Source organism: Molossus molossus, unplaced genomic scaffold, assembly GCF_014108415.1.
Source record: "Molossus molossus isolate mMolMol1 unplaced genomic scaffold, mMolMol1.p scaffold_m16_p_7, whole genome shotgun sequence".
Classification (NCBI taxonomy): Eukaryota; Metazoa; Chordata; class Mammalia; order Chiroptera; family Molossidae; genus Molossus; species Molossus molossus.
In genome coordinates, this window is record NW_023425401.1 from 41,933,715 (window position 1) to 41,956,082 (window position 22,368).

The following is a 22,368-nucleotide window of genomic DNA, read 5'->3' on the forward strand; positions in this document are numbered from 1 at the left end:
ATATATGTAGATTTGTCTAAATATCTTTACCTTTTGTAGAACACCTAAATTGAATATTTAGAAATTTCTTCTATTTACTTTAATAATCTTTGTTAGGTTGAAAGTTTTAGTTTTTCTTCTTTTATATAAATCAATAATAGCTGTGGGAGACTGTTTGCATGGCATCCATTTTGCTAAAATCTGCTCTGCCATCTCCTGCCCCAAGGCAGGATACCGCTGTATACAATGTTTCTGCATTCCTTTAAGTAACCATTTACTCAGCCAGTTATGCTCTGTTTATCTTTTGTTCCACCGGGGATATTTACGTGATATTTACCTGAAATTGCTTGGGGTGGTTACCACAAATATCCTTGGCAACAAATGTTCTTGTTTTTCTGCTTCAAGTAACCATTTACTCAGCCAGTTATGCTCTGTTTATCTTTTGTTCCACCCGGGATATTTACGTGATATTTACCTGAAATTGCTTCGGGTGGTTACCACAAACATCCTTGGCAACAAATGTTCTTGTTTTTCTGCCTCTTGCCCTATATATACTGTGGATCTCCCCAGAATAAACTAGACTTGATCAGAGCCCTGTCTTGTCTCCATTTCTCCTGTCTCTTGTCCCTCCTCATCCTCACTCCCCCTCTAGAGTCCTCCAGGGTCAAGCCTTGAAATAGCAATTCCCATATTTCCAAGGAAACAGTAAACATCTATTCCAAGCTATCCTTCCTACTATATTTGTTTACAGACTTACATCTGTTAGAGGGTGAATAGTTGTCTCTTATTTTTCTTTGTACTTTTTATTCATTTAAAATTCCTTACAAACTATAACAGAGTTAAATTTTCTTTAAATATTTTTATTGTACAAGAAATATAATTGTTTAATAGAAAATGTATAGAATTTAAAGTAAGAAGAATTGGTTTTCTCCTTGAGCTGTTTATCAACACAAGCCTGGGAAATTGTTTTAACCTAATTCTTACTTTTCTTGATGCTGAACTTGAACCTGATGACAATTCCCTTTGTATTTTCTTCATGGTTTTTTTTTGTTTGTTTGTTTGTTTGTTTGCGTCATCAAATAATATGTTTGTAAAAGTATTTGGTAAACCATGAACTATTCAAAATTAATGGTGAAATTATGAACATAAAATCTTTTTTAGCCTTTAAAAACTTGTAAGTACAGAAAAAAGCAAGACAAATTTATTTTACTAAATGAGTGGGGTGTTACAGCTTAGTGTTCATTATCTATATGCAGTATAAGTAGATAACAACAATTTAAGTATTCCTGGTTACCGAACATAAACTAGTTTTTGCATAGTATTTATTACAATGTGATTTTATTATTTTATATTCTTTCTTGAAAAAAACAAAAAAACAAAACAACCTAAGGCCCATATTATGATTTTTTCCTAAATATTTACTTTATATATTTAAAAATAGAATTGTACTTTAAAAACTAACATTAGTCAAAACAGAAGGCTTTATAAGAATTAGCAAAAATGTTCATATTCACATTTTGTCAAAGAGAGAATGATAACTTCTCCATATACAGCCACCTTGGTAGTCCTTCTGCCCTATTAGTATTGCAGTGTTAAAGATTAGAATAAATTACTTATGATCACACCTTTCTATTTCTTAATTTAGATAATAACCTGTGGAATTACAGGAAAACAGAACGTGTGTTTGTGTTTGTTCTATGTATAGAACAATAGTCTACATATATACCAGTAAAAATGATCATGAATTTGCCAGATTTCTGATTACATTTATATTGCTTCAGTGCTGGGGGAAAATGCTGGGCAGTCTAGGCCCATAGAAAGAGTAACTTTGGCGATTCTTTTTTTAAGAGAAGTGGAAACACTAGAATGATTTTTTGTTGTTATGATGTGGTTTCTTTTCCTCCTAAATATCTGTAAGAATTGGGTGACCCATGTATGTTTTTATTTTGACAAACTAAATGCAACTTAGTTCTTTCTTCTTTAGTTTGGACTCTAAGTGATTTCTCTAGATGAAACTTGTTTGTTTTTAATATTTATATATTCACCCATTTCATTTCTCAGGAGATTTTATGAAGATGGAGCAATTGTCTTGGGTGAGGAAGCAAATATGCTTGCTGGCATGCTGCTTGGGCTCAATGCTATTGATTTCAGGTATTTAATCCTAACTAAATGTATGCAGTTTTTAAATTATTCTACTTTACAATAGTTTCTACTTACGATATTTTCCTTTCAGTTTTCTACGAAAAGCACACAGTTGGATGTTGATACTTGATTCCTGTTGTTCCTGTTTAAATGACATCCGTTTTCTAAATGGGTTTGCTCTCAGAGAAGAGACTGTCTCAAACTGAAGGAATTAATTTACAGACTTGCTGTTTAGTTTGGGTAAAAAGAAAGCTTAGACTATATTCCCCAAGCAGAAGAATCATGTACTCTGGTACACCTGAAGGAAGGTTTTGGATTTTATCTCTTAGTGTTTTGGGCTGTTGTTTTAAAATGAAAAGAAATACACTAAAAGTACATTTAAAGCCAAAAAGATTTTCATTATCTCATGTGTTAGGATACAGAATATTCTGACAGGCTATCTTGGGTGTCTTATATTTCTCGTGTTATGTGCCTAGACTATAAAATATATTGTTAATATTTACTTTTATTATCAATAAGATAAATTGATTTTAGACTAAGAGTACAAGTAGTAAAAAGGGACATTATAATTTTGTTTTAGATTTATGAAAGCATCTTTTTTGCATTTCTTGAATTTATCTAAGATTTTACATTGTACTGAAAGTAAGAGGTTTGTCTATAATAACTAAAGGATAATAATGAAAGAAATGTTATATTTTTATTTAAATATATCATTTAAAATTCAAGAATATTATTTAAATAAATATAAATTTAAACAAATATCTACTTTTAGGTCTTGAATTAAAAAATAAGCTGCCCATACTCACTGAGATTATCTTTTTCTAGTAAATCACTTTTTTTTTCAAAATATTTGTCATTTTATAATTTTCTTTAATATTTAATAAAGTAGTATTAGGTAAATTAGGTTAATTGTTTAGGGTGAACATGATTGAATATGAAGGTTGTCTTTATGATCCCTCCAAGGGTATTAACTTTTTATATGGCATGCTGTAGGCTCTAAATCCTTTATAATTTTACTTTTCGATTTAAAAATAACCTGGTAGAAGAATATGAACTGTCAATTTATTGGAACCCATTGATACTATACAATCAGCTGAAAGTAGATATTTTAAAGATACATTAGCAATGTTTCTGTAAATGATGGGAAACCCATATAAAATGCTGCCAATTTGATTCTCTATTTATTCAAGTCTGAAAGAAATACATACCCTTGATATTAATTTCTTAGAACAAGTATTTTCCCAGGAAAACTTCCCCCAAAAAACAGGAGGTAGGAATTCGTAGATGAATTTTTTTCTTTTGAAAGATTAACCCACATCTTTTAAATATTCCTTTGTTTATCTTCCTAGAAGATATACTTTTTTCTTTTAATTATCTTTGTTTTCTTTTTAAAATTTAAATGTTTTATTTTTTATTGAAATTTAAAAATATTTTTTTAAATTATAGTTTACAGTCAGTATTATTTTGTATCTGTTTCAGGAGTATAGCAAAATGTTTATACAATAATATACTGTACAAAGTGTTGCCCTTGATATTTCCAGTATCCAACTGGCACCATACATAGTTATTACAATATTATTGATTATATTTTTATGTTGTACTTTACATCCCCATGAATATTTTGTAACTACCAATCTGTATACTTTTCAATCTAACAATAGTAATCTTAAAACTAAACACCATTTAAAAAACAAAACAAAACAAAACAAAACTTAGCTCTATATACCATTATACAAAACAAAGATTACTGGATTGGGGAACCAAGAGAGCTAGAGTTTTTTACTGGCTTTACAAAACTCACAGTATGATTGTGGGCAAGTTACTTTAAACTTTTTCATGGCCTAAAAATCACTGACTGGACATTAGAAGACTTTTAGCAATTTTTTTTTAGGTCTAAGATCTAAGTCCTTTCATCTACTCAGATAGTTTAGAAAACCCTCATTTTTTCCTTTTTAAAACTTTTTTCTTGCCCTGGCCGGTTTGGCTCAGCGGTTGGAGCGTCGGCCTGCGGTCCGGAGGGACTCCGGTTCGGTTCCCACTAAGGGCACGTACCTCGGTTGCAGTTTGTCCCCGGCCCTGGTTGGTTGTGCGGGTGGCGACCACTCAATGTGTCCCTTTCACGTCGATGTTTCTCTCTCTCTCTCTTCCTCTCTCTCCCTCCCACTCTATCTGAGCAAAGGATGGAAAAATGTCCTCCGGTGAGGATGATAAAAAAAAAACCTTTTTTTCTTTATTGATTTTTTTTTAGAGAAAGAGGAAGGGAGAGGGAGAAAGAGATAGAAACATTGATGAGAGAGAACACCCAATGGCTGCCTCCTGCATGCCCCCACTGGCAAGTGGGCCCACAACCTGGGCATGTGCCCTGACCCAGAATTGAACCAGCAACCTCTTGGTGCATAAGTCAACACAAAACCACTGAGCCACACCCGCCTGCTCTTTTTTTATTTTTAAGTTGTTTTATATCACTTTATCTAGAGGGGAGGGCATTTCCATTTTCACTCCTCGATATATTTTATGGACTTATTGTGTGCTTCTTCACTCATTAGTTCATCTAGTTCTGCAGGGTTACTCAGTGTCACCTTGATTAGCCAACCCTCTTCATGACAAAATTTGCTGACAAGTCCTGGATTTTCTGCAAGAGTGACATTAATTTCAGTTATTCTGATAAAATATAGAGTTTACTAGCAGCTTTCACATTTTCCAAAGCACCAAACTCATCTTATTTGTTCAATTTTGTCCCAATTTTAGGCAGTCTATAGTAAACAACGTCTCCCAAAACTAACTGTGCAAAACTGCTGATTCCCACGGTTCCAATATCATTTTTTGTTGTTATTCACTCATATTTCTCTGTGAATTTACTCACTGAAGCATATTGGGGTTGGTTCACACGTGGACAGCCCCTGTCCTCAGGCTCCAGAACTCTGGGCCAAGGTCATAAGGCAGGCTGCAGGCCGGGACCCCATGTTCCTTCCGTGCTGCTTGGGACACCATTTTCAAAGGCAAAACTCCTAATTTTCTAATAATGTTCAGATCTTTTTAGGAATACTCAGTGTCATCTGAGAATTTGTATGTAAATATGAACAAATATTTATTTGAAAATTCTCTAATGATGTCTTAAAAGGTTGAATAAAAATGAAGACAGTATGAAATAATGTTTGAAAAGGTTTCTCAGTATATTTTACTTTTGCATGCTGTGTTTACATCATGTATAAACTTGTACAATTCTATGTCATTTGTATTGAAGGTAGAATATCTTTATTGAGATATTTATTTGTAACAAGTAAATTATATTTAAATAAATTTGTAACATTTCAATTACAAATAAAAATTTTACCTGCAAATTGATGAAATGAATGTATCTAACAGATTATTTATAACACTTAACTTTGATATAAAATTTTATATATTAATATGGAATATTTATTGTCTGTTGTCTTAGTTGCTGCCTAAAGGGAGAAGGATTGGATGGCAACTTTCCTGCTGTAATAGACTATACGCCATATTTAAAGTTTACCCAAAGGTATTTGACATTTAGAAATACGTTGTTGAAATCCAAATTTATTGTTTAATGTCTTGTTGTACAATATATTCATCTGGTTAAAATTCCTTTTTATAAAACATTTACTTCATATCAGAAATCATTCATAAATATAAACTCCAGTTGCATTTCTAGTATATATATATATATAAGTATACACTTTCTACATAATTGTAATCCCAGCATATAGTTTTTAAAAAGTAGCATGTATTTCTATTGCTGTAGCCATTATAATAATAAATGTAATAGCTGTTTAATAGTCCATTGAGATTTTAAAACTATAATTCATTATGTAGACTGTTTTCCATTTTATCTCTATTATAAAGAAAAGAATAAACAAATCAATTTTCTTTTTATTTCTATTTTGAATTTATAAAGTTATTCATATAAATATAACAAAAATTTTATGGCTCTTAAAGTCTGTTTTTATGAGAGTTATACTAATTACCCACTTGTATGGGAGTTATGGATTTCCCATAGTCTCATCAACATTAAAAATTAATCAGATAAAATTTATAGATTTTCTGAAGGTCTGCCTTTGGTTATGGATTTCCTGAATAGAATGATGATCTTTATATACTTCTAAAATGTTTTTTGAGGCCAGAGCTGTAAAGAAGCGAGAAAGAAAGGGAAAGTAATATAATGTATACAACATGCACAATCAAGATGCATTATTTATGGAGTACCTAATTTCGGAAAGAAACTTTTTTTCATACCAAGGATACATAGATGTTGAGAGTATAGAAACATTGTGAACTTCTGACAAAGAAGACATTTTCTGTCCCCAGGATAATCATCATCTAGTGAGAGAAATCACTATTATTTCAGAGTTAATTTTGGATGATGAGGGAGAAGGAGACAGAGTATTGTGGTACAGAATTTTCTAACTTAAATGAATCCCTTAGGAAAAGAGATAATTCTAGTACATTAGATCTAGAAAAGAAATACAGCAAGAGGATGTTTCGAATAGACTTAATATTATACTGTTTTGGGGTATATTGGGTTATAGAACATTTGGTGAAAATAATGAATAGTTCAAAAAATACTAGTAAAAATAACTAATAATTTTTTGAATTTATCATTTTTGTTGAAAGTATTACAGATGTTCTCTCATTGACTCCCTCTTCTCCACTCCCACTCCCCCGACATTCACCACACTATTGTCTGTGAATAATATTTATTGAATGTTTATTATATATCAGGCATTGTTCTAAATGCCTTAGTTCTATTAACTCATTAAGTCTCAAAAGCCAGTGAGGTAGACACTGCTATTCTTATTTTACAAATGAAGAAACTGATACAGAGAGGTTTAATAACTGGTCCGTAGTCACACAGCTAGTTTGTGAAAAGTGGGCCACAATTATACAATTAAAGAGCAAGATTACAGCTGAAGATAGGGGTTTGGTCATCAACATGTAGATGGAAAGTCTGTTTTTGTGATTTAGGAAGTCACTTAAATTAAAATATAAAGATAAATGTGAATACTAATCTTCCTCTCTTACTTATATAAGAGGCTGTAGTAATTATTGCAAGGTTTTTTAAAGGATACAATAATGGAACCTTCTCAGTTGGTGCCCCCAGAATGAATTTAATTTTACTTTGTGTCCTCAACTGCTTAACTATTTTTTTCCTGAATTTTTATGCAATTTCCTTTCTTTGATGAACGAGCCCAAAATGTTTATATAGCGTTCACTCCTTTATATACTAAAGGATTCCTACCAACTTATTATATAACAGACACTAAAATGAAAAGGAAAATATCCAGTCAACCTAGTCATTAACCAGTTAGCATTTCTGACCATAGAGTTTTTCCTTTTAAAAAGAATTAAGCTATCCTAATTGACTCAGTATTTTAAAAGTTGAATTGCTTCCACCCAAATATACCTGTATTAAACATATTTAAAAAAAAAACTCTATTAGGTTTCAAATTTTAAGAAGCTTTCAGAGTCTGTCCCGCCTCACATCACTGCATTTAATTTATTTGGAAAGTAATACATATTCATTATAGAAAAATTTAAAAATACAGAAAGGTATTTCAAGAAGCTAAAGTCTTTATAATATTAATTATGATTATATATTTAGTGCTAAAAACTTTAGAGTTTGTTCACGAGTAACTTGAAAACAGAAATATGTCTTAAAAATCAAAGGGGAACATATTATTAACTTTATTCTGTCTCACAAATGCAACCTCCCCAGCTCTGACAGTATCAGCAGTGACGAGGAGGAGCTGAGGACGCTGGGAAGCAGTGGCAGTGAGAGCAGCACTCCAGAGACTGTGGGGCCTCCCTTCGTCATGGGGGAGAACAGCTGGTTCAACAAGTGTAAGAGAGTTAAACAGAAGTATCAGCTAACCCTGGAACAGAAGGTATTCATTAATTAGTATTAAAAGCCATTTAACTTGGTTCTAGTTATTGCCTTTGGACTATCTCTGCCAAAAGACCTTTTAGCTGAATAAAAGGATTTGCCCCTTCTTCTTTCTTTCTGTTCTTGAATTGTCTTCCTTAAAACTCATGCAATGTTTTAGGAAAGTCTTTTATTTGTTAAACTTTTTCTAATTTTATGTTTTAATATAAAATAAGCCTTTTATTCTTCTGTATGCAGTTTTATTGATATGTTTGAGATTTTAGTTCCTATGATGAATTTCATAAAATATTTGGTTTGTGGAAAAGCAGCAATTGCCTAAGCAATTCCATATATGTTTCATTTGTTCTTTTTTAATCATTTAATTTAGCAGATCTTGTATGTTAAGTACTGCACTTGGCAAAGCAGAGTATATAACAGAAAGGAAAATGAACTCCATTATCTTGAGAAGTTGTAACCTTTTTTTTTTTTTTACTGTATTATTTATTTTCTCCTTTACCTTTCCTTTTAAACTATTATTATTCATAGATAATCTATATAGGAAAAGCCTGATGGAATAACAAAAGAAGTATTGGAACAACATAAAATACAATGAAGAAAATGCCTATGAAGTAAATTTATAAATATGAATAGACTTTATATAGACAAACAGCTACTGGTTAGAAAATATAAAGAAAAATATTCCATTTATACTAGCTATATAAATGTGCAAAATATCTATGGAGAAACTTTAATACCCTATTAAAGATGACTTCTCCTACCAGCAAGATTTCAGACTAAGATAGTCTGAAAGCCTTTACATTGTAAAAGTATGAAAATACTGAGTAGGATACATTTCAAAAAGAGCTTCATGAAGAGCTGCTCTCTCAAAGATTAGGAGCTCACTAAGGACCAGAAACATACAAATACTGAAAAACAAGAGGAATAAGTCACGAGTTGAACCACTGCAGCCCCCTGGGGTTGTGAAGGGGCATTCTGTTAACTTAGGTACTTGTGTTTTAATACCAACAGGGGAACAGCAGACCTAGGCCCACTATCATTCAAGATGGAAACTGAACCTAGAAGGCAGCAGTCAGATGCAAAATGACAAATTAAGCACAGAAATTGGTAAATAAACCTTGACTACCTGAAACAAAAACTATTATATTAATGGCCAATATGGGATGGCATTGGTGTGCTGAAGTATTAACAACTGGCTTTCACAGAGATAATAGAGAATCCCTGATTTGTAGCATTTGTTGATTCTTTGGGGTATACGCTCATCATGGCCAAGTTAAATCTACCAATGTAATATCCCTGAATGCAGAATTTGGAAGAGATACACCATAGAACACTCTGATATAGTATTTATAACAGATACAATAGACAAAAATGACCTTAAGAGCACAGATAATAGTAAAATATGGCAAAATATTTAGGAAGTGATGACTTTTGAGTGGTTATTTCCTTGTTTTTAATGTAATTTACTTAATTATGTCTATATAACTTAATTTTTAATAATAGCAGTGTTTAACAATTGCATATAAAATTTCTGAAATATAACACAGCTCTTAAGAGCTGTACAAGCTGACTGCAGCCCATCACTGAGAACCAAAGTGGAACTAAAACTCTAACAATATTAGAAGAGGTAAGAGAGGGTGATTGACGCTAAAGCCATTTGACATCTTTATATTACAGTGAAAAGGGTAGACGCGTATTTTAATATGCATGACTGTTTCCAAAGTTGCAATTAAAGGTAGAATATTTAATTTTCAAACTAATATTGATAAGATAAATAAGAAGATTTGATTGCTACAATAGAAAGTAGCAAGAGAGAAAAAATAAAGATGGTATAAAGGATGGTACCATCAGATAAAAAAAGGGTGGTATCACAGATAAAGTCATAGAACAAAAATTCAATATATCCACATTTTATGGTGAACCAGCATCACCATAAAAGTAAATGGCATAAAATTGCCAGTTAACACAAACTCTTAAATTTATTTTTTTAAATCATAAATTATAATAGTTATATGTTATCTGTAAGAGACTTACATAAAATAAGACACAAAAAAGTTGAAACTAAGAGGATAAATATATAATTAACCAAAAGGATTCTGTATTAATGTTATTTAACGTAAACAATGCAAAAAGCATTATCAAGACTAAAAAAAGACATTATATTTGTAAAAAATAAACAGTTCAGCAGGAATGTATAACAGTGCTGAACTTACATGCATTAAACAATGTAGCCATGAAAAATGTAACACATAAGGAGAAGAAATATATAAATCCATAATTATGGTTGGAAATTTTAACATCTTTCAAAATAATTTACAGATTCAGTGGACAAAAATTAGTAAAGATGTAGTGAACTTGAACAAGAAAATTAGTAAGTTTGATCTAAAATTTGTTAAATACTAACAATATAGTCCACATTCTTTTTTAGCACATTTAGGCCAGCTATCAAATTTTTATGGAGCATACCGTGTCACAAAAACAAATGCCCACAAGTAACCAAAGAAATGATATAATAGTGATCACAGTGTAATAAAGTTAGATTCAATACAAAATGTTTACCACCACATGTAGACCACCAATGGGAATTTAAGAATTAAAACTTCTAGGTTATATGTCAAAAGAAATGAGTAAATGAGAATGAAAACAATGCATATTGACCATTTTAAATTGCAACTTGTGCAGTATTTGCAGAAGCACTTAGAAAGAAAAGTAGAAAAATTAAGGAGTTAAGCATCTAAGAAGTAAACAAAAAAATAAATAAAATAACCAAAACCCCCACCATATCAGTCCCAAAGAAGGGAAAAATAAAAAGAGTGGATTTTAATGAAATAAACAGAGAAACGATTAATAAAACCAAAAGCTGATATTTTTTGTTGTTGTTGTAAAAATTAATGAAACAGAAAATCTTCTTAATAATTATACTTGCCCTGGCCAGTGTGGCTCAGTTATTTGGAACATCATCTCATACACCAAAAGGCTACAGGTTCAATTCTCAGTCAGGGCACATATCTAGGTTGTAAGTTTGATCCCTGGTCAGGTATGTGCAGGAGGCAACTGAGTGTTTCTCTCTCACATTGATGTCTCTGTCTCTCTCTCTCTCTCCCTCTACTTTTCTCCCTCTCTCCCTCCCTCCCTCCTCCCTCTCTTTCTATCTCAAATCAATTAAATATTTTAAAATACTAATTATACTTATAAAAGTATGAGAATTATACGTACAATTTTGATAAATATTACTTCTCAGAACTGATAGACGTCTAAGCATTAAAGGAATTTAATAAGTAGTTTAAAATATACTTTCTCCTCCCCACAAAATCGCCAGACTTGGTTGGTTTTGGAAGAAAACTCTACCAAATGTTCAAAAGGCAGTACAGTGGTTCCTCCTTATCCACAGGAGATACGGTTCAAGACCCCCAGTGAATGCCTGAGACTGTGGAAACTACCAAACACTATATATACTTTGTTTTTCCTATACATGCCTATGATAAAATTTAATTCATAAATTAGGCACAGTTAAGAGATGAACAACAATAACAAATAATGTAGTAGAACAATTATAATAATATCCTCTAGTAAAAGTTAAGTAATGTAGCATTTTTAAGTAAAATAAGAGTTACTTAAACCCAAGCACTGCCAGACAGCATGTGGCAGTCTCTCCCACCTCTCGCCTACCACTCTCCCCCTCGCTCCCTTCTACTCTAAAAATCAATGGAAAAAATATCTGGGTGAGGATTAACAAAACAAAACAAAAATAATATCAGGTGGAAATGTGAGTAGTATATAAACAATAATATGAACAATTTGGTATTATCTAGTAAATGTAAAGATATGCATGGCCTATTTCCCAGCAATTCTATTTCTAGTCACAGTTCCTAGAAATTCTTAGGTGTATGTACCAGGTAACATGTAACTGAATGTTCACAGTAATATTGTTTATATTAAGAAACAGCTAAAAATAATCCCAATGTCCATACTATGTATTTCATACAATGGAATACTGTTCAGTATTTTTCTTTTAGTCCTCACCTGCGGATATTTTTTTCATTGATTTTTAGATGGAGTGGAAGGGAGGGAGTGAGAGAGAGAGAGACATCAATGTGAGAGAGACACATCAACTGGCTGCCTCCTGCACGATCCTAACTGGTGTTGGGGACTGAACCTGCATTCAGGTACATGCCCTTGACCAAGAATTGAACCCAAGACCCTTTGATCGAAGGGCTGATGCTTTAACCACTGAACCAAACTGGCCAGGGCTACTGTTCAGTATTGAAAGTAAGGCATTATTGTAGATGAAAAAGCAAGTGTCAAGAGTATAGGCAAAACTAAATATATTGCTTAAGCCAACATACATTTGTGGTAAAGCTAGAGAGAAGAGCAAGGGGGTGACAAACATAAATATCAGGATATTGTCTTTGTAGTGGAGGCAGAGGGGTATGATCAGGGAAAGAAATTATAGAGGCTTAAAAGTTTTGATAATTAGTCTTGGTCGTGGATATGTAAGTAGTGTTTAATTACTAATGTTTATAAATATGTGTATGTAACTTATATATCAAGCTTTGTTTTTATAAAATATGTCATTTAATAAATTCTATTTTTAATTTTTGAGATTTTATTATGGAAAAATATTTGAAAATTGTCAGGAAGAAATCTGAAAAAGAAGGTTAATGAAGGGAGAGTAGTATTAACCTCTATTAACATGTGTCCTAAAGCTAAAATACTTAAAACATTTTGTTAATGACAAATAAATAGGATAGCAAAATGGAATAGAAGACTGTTTTAAGAAAAAAAGATTCTAATTAATATCCCAAGAAAAATTTGTAAGCATATTGCAACTAAAAAGTAGAATGTCATGAGAAGGGAACCTTCAGCCAGTATGATAGAGCTGTTGGAAATTATAATTAAGATGTTCTGAATTCAGAAATTCAGTGTAAGGGTTTGGAGGATAAATTTAATGAAGTCTCTCAGAAAGCAGAGCAAAAGGACAAAGAAACAATAAATGAATAAAAAGATAATAGACAGAGGATCAGCCCAAGAAGTCTCATATCTATTAGGTGTTTCCCAATAATAATAGCTAGGAATTACACATTGCATACTGTGTACCAGGTAGTATTCTATTTGTACTAACTCATTTAATCTTCCCAACTAGGCTCACTTTTTCAGATGACAAAACTACGGCAAAGAGAGGTTAAGTAATTTGCCCAAGGACACACAGCTGATAACTAGTAGAACTGGACTATATAGATACAACTAGGCAGTCTCTAAGCCCACAGGCCTAACCAAACATTGTACCGCTTCCCACTAATTTGTCAAAGCTAAAAATATCAATACCTTTTTTGAAAAAAATAGTCATATAGATGCAGTTTTTTAATTGGTCATTCTGTGATTAGGTCTGTGTTTTGAAACTAGGAGGAATGCAGAATATTTTATCATTGTTGTAGAGCTTAGAAATTATGTTTTAACCAGGTTTTACCTTAAATTATAAATGTATTTTAATGACTCTTAGAGAAGAGCTTTAAACAATGAACATATGTTAAATTTTTGTATTAAAATAATTATTTTTACTATTTAATCAGTGCTACTTTTAAGTCGCTTTATCACAATATACATATGAATCACATTTAAGCTGCTGAGCATTTACCTTCAAAATATGTTAGAATTTAGCAGTGGGTTGTATCTTGCTGATCTGTCTTTGCAGGGTTATCTTGAAGAACTCTTACGACTTCGAGAGAACCAGCTGTCTGAATCTGTCTCCCAGAATAAAATACTGCTACAGAGGATTGAAGATTCTGATCTGGCCCATAAATTGGAAAAGGAACAATTACAATATATAATTATGGAGCTTCAAGATCAGCTGTAAGTGAGATCTTTTTGGAAAAAATTTTGGCAGTATGTGAATATAAGTGTCAAGTTTTAACATGAGATTCAAATTCCAAGAAATCTGATAGTCTTCTATTAAGTTATTTTTCACTTCTCTTTTTTAAAAGTTTACTTTTGTTTTTCTTATTATAAAAGTAACCAATGCTCACTGTAGAAACATCACAAAATATAGGAAGAAAATAAAAATTACCTTCAGTTATGCCACCCAGACTTAACTAATATAATTTGGTGTATATTCTTTCAAATGCATATGTATAATTTAAAAAATAATCAGTGATTGTAGAAATATGGTAGGTAAGACCAGTACTGCTAAAAGGGCGGCACCAGCACATAAACGGTTACCAGGCTGTGCCAGACCATTACTAAGCACAGTTCATTATAGCTAACGTTTCTCTAACAAGGATTCTTTTGATGAAGAAAGCTGTGTATTGATCTACATTCTGGTATAAGCTCCTTAACTTGTCACTATTCAAAGCACTTGTGCTAATCACTCTGTTTTGTCAAACTTGATTTTGTCAACTGCTTATAGTGAAAATCTTGTCATATTAATATTTACTTAATCTTAAAGGATGTTTTAAAATTTTTTCTTGAAGTAATTTCAAACTTTTGGAAAAGTTGCAAGGATAGTACTAAATAATTTCCATATGCTTTTTTCTAGATTCACCAGTTTTCAGCATTTTGCCACATTTGTCATAATTCTCTTCCTCTCCCTGTATATACAGACATATTATTTTTAAAACCACCTGACAGGTTACATACATCATGTCTCTACTTCAGAGTGTCTTTACTAATAACAAAGATATTCTTTTATATAAACATAGTTCAACTTTCAATTTAAGAAATTTAAATTGATACAATACTTTCACCTAATTTATAATTTATATTTCACTTTCATCAATTGTCCAAATAATGTCCCTTATTGCAACTTTTGTTTTTCTGGTAAGGATCCAATCCAGGATATGTTTTGAATTTGGTTGTCAGTCTCTTCAGTCACTTTTAACTTAGAATAGTTTTTCAGTGTTTATCTCACAAGAGATTGATATTTCTGAAAACACAGGCTAGTAATTCTTATAACATGTTTCTGAATTTTAGTTTGTTTTTCCCAGTGATTAGAATGAGTTTATCTATTTGTGGCTGAATTGCAACGTAAGTTTTGTGTCCTTACCACGATATCACATCCAGAAGTACGTGAAGTCTATTGTTGGCCTTTTAGTAGTTGTATTAATTTTAATTAATAGACTAAGATGTTTTTCTCTTCTGTATAGTTACTATTGTTCCTTTGTAATTAACATGTAATTTGCAAAAAGACTAAGTAAATATAATGATGATTTATTAAGTAAAAATATTTTATTAAGGAACATAAAAATGTAATGTTGTCTGGGAATTTGTATCTAGGGGAAAATAATTATGTTCATATAGTGTTTTTTAAATATTTTTCTAATATTTGAAAGTTTCTAATATTTTTTTTTGGTATTTGAGAGTTTGTCTTATGGAGTATCACTTGTTTACGGGCAGATTAACACCTTCGGTAGCCCCTTCTGTAAGCAAGGAGAAAAATATCAAGAGCTAAACAATAGATTCATTGCTATGGAAGATGGTGGTGGGCAGGACCAGAGGGATGGTGAGTGTGTGAGAGAGTGAGCGAGTATGTGAAAGAGTGTGAGTGGACATGAAGTTGGATGACCAAACCTGAACAGTGCAGAGCCCCAGAGCAGAAAGCTCCTATGCTGTGGACGGGAGCAGCAGGCTATCGTGGTAAGCGGCCCTTCAGGGCGCTTCTCCCTGCACTGTGGGAAGGTCTGACCATTTTGGAAGTTCCCAGGTCTTCCCTGGGAGGAGGCCGTGGGACCGGCTAAGGCAGGACCTGAGCCCTCCAGTGCACCTGGCACCATCAGACACTCTGTGTCAACACAGACCCTCTGTGTCAACACGGACCAGTGCACAGAAGTGGAGCTCCAAAGGTGCTGGTCCAGAAGCCATGAACAGCTGGGAGCCCAGCACCATCCCCCATAGTAGCAGCCCCATCAGAGTCGAGATACCCCCAACAACAGAGGCTGGAGAGCAGACATCCATCCCCAGACAACAGAAGCACAGACCAGCAGCTGAAACCCATCCCCCAAAACTACAGCAAAAGCTGAGCAGGAGTGAGCCCCATGTGCAGCAGCACTCCCCAGCCACCAGCGGTGGGACCTGGGGCTCCACAAAGGCCTGTGCAGTCCAGTAGCCCACAAGAGCAGTGGGAAGCCAGAGCCTGAGAGGGACTGGTGCAATCCAACTGCCTGCCCATGGAACCTGCAGGCTGCAGGGGCATAAGAGAGGCCTGTGTGACCCAGCAGGGACTGCGTGATTCAGATATCCATGGGACCTGCGGTGTGCTGAAACACCAGAGAGGCCTGTATGACCCAGCAGGGACTGTGCCATCTAGTTACCAGCAGGACCTGCGAGGTGCTGAAGCACCAGGGAGGCTTTTGCGACCCATCAGCCCATAACATAGGCGTAGAGCCAGGCCCCCAAAGGGACTGTGCCATCCAGTTACCCGTGGGACCTGCAGGGTGCGGGGGCATCAGAAAGGATTGTGCCACCCAGCTGCGCACAAGATAGGCATAGAGGATGTGAAAATGGAAGTGGAGTGAATAGAAGCTATACAGACGATCTCCTAGGACCAAATGGGAATTACAACTAAAATAAATACAAATCCTCAGAAAAAAGCAACAGAAAAGCAGCAGGACAGGACCAGGGACACGAGTAGAATCTGAGGAGGCATGAGAGACTGGATGGCTGGGAGCCCAGGTACAGCAGCAGTCTTAGCTGTGAGCAGCACACTTGGGGAATAAAGACCAAGCCAGCTCCATAGCGCAGGGAGCCTGGACAGAGCACTAAAATAGCCACAGCCACTCACCTGGGGGCTATGACAGAGGGAGAGTAGACTTGGCTGGAACTCTGTGGAGACAACCAAGATTTGGAGGGCACTCAGAGTTTTTGCTGAGTTGTGTTCACAAAGGATGGTGGCCAGTGTGCTCCTTCCATGAGCTGTGGGGAAAAGCAGCAGCCCCCACACCACTCAGAGATTCTGCCTTTTCCAGGTGAGGCAAAGAAATGCAAACTGAGGCTCATTAATAACCAGCATCTATCCCACCTTCTAGAAATCCTCTTACGCAGAACACCAGGCTGCATTTCAAGGCACTGAGTAACTGAGACTACCAGTATTCAGGAAAAAGCTAGAGGATAACTGAACCTGTACTGAGCTTGCAAATCTACCCAGGAAAGTAAGACTTGACAGTGGTGTTTAACGTGGGCCCACCCAGGCTCATCCAAAACCAGTAGAAGGATCCACAAACAGCAGAACACCAACAACCACAGAAAAAATTTCTTAGGCTCCAAAACCCACTGAGATAGCCAAAATGGTGAAACAAAGAAACAAATCCCAAATGAAAGAACAAGAGAACTCTATCAAAGATAAGATAAATGAAATGCAGCTAAGCAAATTATCAGAGGTAGAGTTCGGAGCCATGATCTTGAGGAAGCTCAACAGTATGAATAAGGACATCAGCACCATGAGTAAAGATATAGAAACATTGAAAACAAACCAAGTGGAAATGAAGAATGACATAGCAGAAATTAAGAACACATCGGAAGGACTAACCAGCAGAGTAGAGGAAGCTGAGGAGTGGATGAGCAAATTAGAACACAGGGTAGAAAAAAATCAACCAATTAGATAACCTAAATGAAAAAAAAAACAATTAAAAAACAAAGACAGCTTAAGAGAACTGTGGCACAACTGGAAATGTAATAATATCCTCATCATAGGAGTCCCTGAAGAGGAACAAAATGGCAAGGGTTAGACAATATATTTGAAGAAATAGTGACAGAAAACTTTCCTAACTTGGTGAAGGAAGAAGGCATTCAAGTTCAAGAAGCACAGAGAGCCCCAAGTAAGAAGAACCCAAACAGGCCCACACCAAGACTCATAGTAATTAAAATGCCAAAATTTAAGACAAAGAATTCTAAAGGCTGCAAGAGATAAGCAACAAAGAAAACCTACAAAGAAACCCCAATAAGGCTCTCATGACTTCTCAACAGAAACACTAAGGGCCAGAAGGGAGTGGCATGAAGTAATCAAGGTCATGAAAAACAAGGATCTGAATCCAAGACTACTCTATCCAGCAAGATTATCATTTTAAATAGAAGGTCAAATAAAGAGCTTTCCAGACAAAAAAAAGGCTAAGGGAATATATTAACACCAAATCAGCACTCCAAAATATGCTAAAAGGACTGCTGTAATTAGTAGAAGAAAGAGGAAGAAATATATAACCACATTAAACAGAAATGGCAATAAATAAGTACATATCAATTATCACCTTAAATGTGAATGGTTTGAATGCTTTGATAAAAAGACACAGAGTAGCTGACTGGATCACATATATGTTGTTTACAAGAGACCCACCTCACAATAGAAGACTCACAAAGGTTGAAAGTGAAGGGATGGAAAAAAATCTTTCAAGCAAATGGAAAGGAAAAGAAAGTTGGGGTAGCAATACTCATATCTGATAAAGTAGATTTCAAAATGAAGGCCATGACTAGAGACAAAGAAAGCCACTACGTAATATTGAAAGGATCTATCCAACAGGAAGATATAACATTGGTAAATATATATGCTCCCAATATGGGAGCACCAACGTATTAAATTTCATCTGACAGACTTCAATGGAGAAATCAACAGCAATACAATCATAGCAGGGGACTTCAGTACCCCGCTGACATCACTGGATAAATATTCTAGACAAAAAATAAACAAGGAAACACAGACTGTAAATGAAGTGCTATAGCAAATGGATTCAATAGATATCTACAGAGAATCACACCCCAAAACTACAGAATTCACATTCTTCTCTAGTGCACGTGGGACATTCTCAAAGATAGACCACATGTTAGGACACAACCTAGTCTCTACAAGTTCAAAAAGACTGAAATCATACCAAGCATCTTCTCAGATCACAATAAAATGAAACTAGAAATCAATTGCAACAAGAACATGCAAAGACATCTGAACACATGGAGGCTAAATAGCATGTTATTAAACAACTAATAGGTTACCAAGGAGATCAAGGAGAAATTAAAAACTTTTTGGAAACCAATGAAAATGAACACACAACAACACAAAATCTATGGGATGCAGTGAAAACAGTTCTGAGAGGGAAGTTCATAGCAGTACAGGCCTACTTCAAGAAGCAAGAAGAATTTCTAATAGACTACCTAACCTCACAACTTAAAGAACTAGAAAACAAACAAAAAAGGAAACCCCAGAGCAAGTAGAAGGAAGAAAATAGTAAAGATCAGAACATAAATAAATGACATGGAGACCAAAAAAACAATTCCAAGGATTAATGAAAGAAAGAGCTGGTTTTTTGGAAAGATAAACAGGATTGATGGACCCTTAGCTAGACTTACTAAAAAACAAAGAGAACTCAAATACACAAAATCAGAAATGAAAGAGGAGAAATAATAACTGACACCACAGAAATACAAAGGATTGTTAACAAATATTATGAACAATTATATGGCAACAAATTTGACAATCTAAGGTAATGGACAAATTTGTAGAAACACAGTCTCCCAAAACTGGACTGGGAAGAGATAGAAAACTTGAACAAACCAATAACAACAAAAGAAATTGAAGATGTAATCAAAACTCTCCCAGCAAACAAAAGCCCAGGCACCAACGACTTCAGGGGGGAATTTTACTGAACATTCAAAGAAGAACTAATACCCATTCTCTTCAAACTATTTCAAAAAATTCAAGAAGAAGGAAGACTTTCAAACTCATAAGACCAGCATAATCCTAATTCCAAAACCAGAAAAAGACACTGCAAAGGAAGAAAACTACAGGCCAATATCCCTGATGAACATAGATGCCAAAATCCTGAACAAAATGCTAGCAAATCGAATCCAACAATACATCAAAAAAATTATTCACCATGACCAAGTGGGATTCATCCCAGGGATGCAAGGCTGGTACAATATTCGCAAGTCAATAAATGTGATACACCACATAAACAAAATGAAAGATAGAATTGTGATCATATCAATAGATACTGGAAAAGCATTTGACGAAACCAGAACCTATTTCTGATAAAAATGCTAAGCAATCTGGAGAAGAGGGATCATATCTGGACATAATAAAGGCCATATATGAAAGTCCTACAGCCAACATCATACTCAATGGGCAAAAATTAAAAGCATTTCCCTTAAGAACAGGAACAAGACAAGGATGCCCACTTTTGCCACTCTTATTTAACATAGTACTGGAAGTCTTAGCCAAAGCAATCAGACAGGAAGAAAAGATAAAAGGGATCCAAATTGGAAAGGAGGAAGTGAAACTGTCATTATTCGCAGATGACATGATACTATACATAGAAAACCCAAAAGACTCCATCAAAAATTCACTCGACTTAATTGAGTTAGGCAAAGTAGCAGGATACAAAATTGACGTGAAGAAATTGATGGCATTCTTATATACCAATGATGAACTCACAGAAAGACAAGGTAAAAAAACTATCCCATTTACCACCATGGCCAAAAAATTCAGATACCTAGGAATAAACTTAACCAAAGAAATAAAGGACTTATTTGCAGAAAATTACAGGACATTGAAAAAAGAAATAGAGGAAGATATAAAAATTTGGAAGCACATACCTTGTTCATGGATGGGAAGAATTAACATTATTAAAAAGTCCGTACTACCCAAAGCAATATATAGATTCAATGCAATCCCCATTATAATACCAACGACATACTTCACAGAACTAGAACAAATACTTCAAAAGTTCATATGGAACCAGAAAAAGACCTCGAATAGCCACAGCAATCTTGAAAAAGAAGAACAACGGTGGAGGGATCATATTACCAGATTTCTGGTTATACTACAAAGCCACTGTAATCAAAACAGCCTGGTACTGGCACAAGAAGAGGCATATAGACCGTGGAACAGAACAAAGAACCCAGAAATGGACCCAAGGCAATATGCTCAATTAATATTTGACAAAGTTGGGAAGAGCATACAGTGGAATAAAGACAGCCTCTTTAATAAATGGTGTTGGGAAAATTGGACAGCTACATGCAAAATAATGAAGCTATACCACCAACTTACATGATACAAAAAAATAAACTCAAAACAGATAAAAGTCTTAAATGTGACTCATGGACCCATAAAAATCCTAGAAGAAACTATAGGCAACAAAATTTCAGACATCATACGCAGCATAATTTTCACTGATACATCACCTAAGGCAACAAATGAGAAAATGAACACATGGGACTACTTCAAACTAAACAGCTTCTGCAAAGCAAAAGATACAATCATCAAAATGGAAAGGCAACCCACTGTATGGGAGAGCAAAATTGCCACTGATATATCAGATAAGGGGTTAATTTTTATTATATATAGAGTGCTCATACAACTCAACAGAAGAAAGACAAAAAACCCAATTAAAAAATGGGCAGAGAAACTAAATAGACACCTCTCCAAACAGGTCATGTAAATGGCTAAGAGACTTATGAAGAAATGCTCACCATCACTAATAACCAGAGAGATGCAAATTAAAACAACAATGAGGTATCACCTCACACCCGTCAGAATGGCCGCCATCAAACAATCATCAAACAACAAGTGTTGGTGAGGGTGTGGAGAAAAGTGGACTCCAGTACCCTGCCAGTGGGAATGCAGACTGGTGCAGCCACTATGGAAAACAATATGGTGTTACGTCAAAAAATTAAAAGTTGAATTGCCATTTGACCCAGTGGTCTCACTTCTAGGAATATACACTAACAAGCCTGACACACCAATCAGAATCAATATATGTACCCCCATTTTTGTAGCAGTACTATTTACAGTAGCTAAGATCTGGAAACAGCCCAAATGTCCGTCAGTAGACAAATGCATAAAAAAGCAGTGGTACATATACATATTGGAGTACTATGCAGCTGCAAGATAGAAAGATCTCTTATCCTTTGAGAGGACATGGAGGGATCTGGAAAGTATTATCCTAAGCGAAACAAGCCAAACAGAGAAAGACAAGTATCATGTGATCTCACTTATTTGTGGAATATAAGGAACATAACAGTCTGAAGAGTTGGGTAGTCCCAGGGAAATGGAATTGGGTTACAGACTGACAATCCGTAGAAGAGGGGTTGGTGGTAGAGAGATAAACCACAGAACTTATATGCATGTATGCATGAACAATGGACATGGACAACAAAGCTGGGGACAGGGCCGGGGCAGGGGGGATCAGTGGGGGTAAAAGGAGAAACATCTGTAACAAAAATAAATTAATTAATTTTTTTTAAAAAAGAGCCAAACAATAGAGATTTCTGGTTATTTCTTTGCAATTAAAAGATTAAGAAGATGATTTGATATTTCTTTTGCAAATAATCTTGGTAGTTTGTCTAAACCATTTTAATCTAAAATAATTATGAAA

The 22,368-nt window shown here is 34.4% G+C and overlaps 1 protein-coding gene across 1 annotated transcript in view; it reads left to right on the forward strand.

Moving 5' to 3' along the window:
* RUNDC3B (RUN domain containing 3B) overlaps positions 1-13,874 on the forward strand; it is a 128,185-nt gene extending 114,311 nt beyond the window's left edge. The window contains exons 5-8 of the mRNA XM_036246939.1: positions 2,041-2,130; positions 5,561-5,641; positions 7,856-8,024; positions 13,713-13,874. Coding sequence (XP_036102832.1) covers positions 2,041-2,130; positions 5,561-5,641; positions 7,856-8,024; positions 13,713-13,874 — 502 coding nt within the window. The remainder of the gene's footprint in view (positions 1-2,040; positions 2,131-5,560; positions 5,642-7,855; positions 8,025-13,712) is intronic.
* The last annotated feature ends 8,494 nt before the right edge of the window (positions 13,875-22,368 follow it).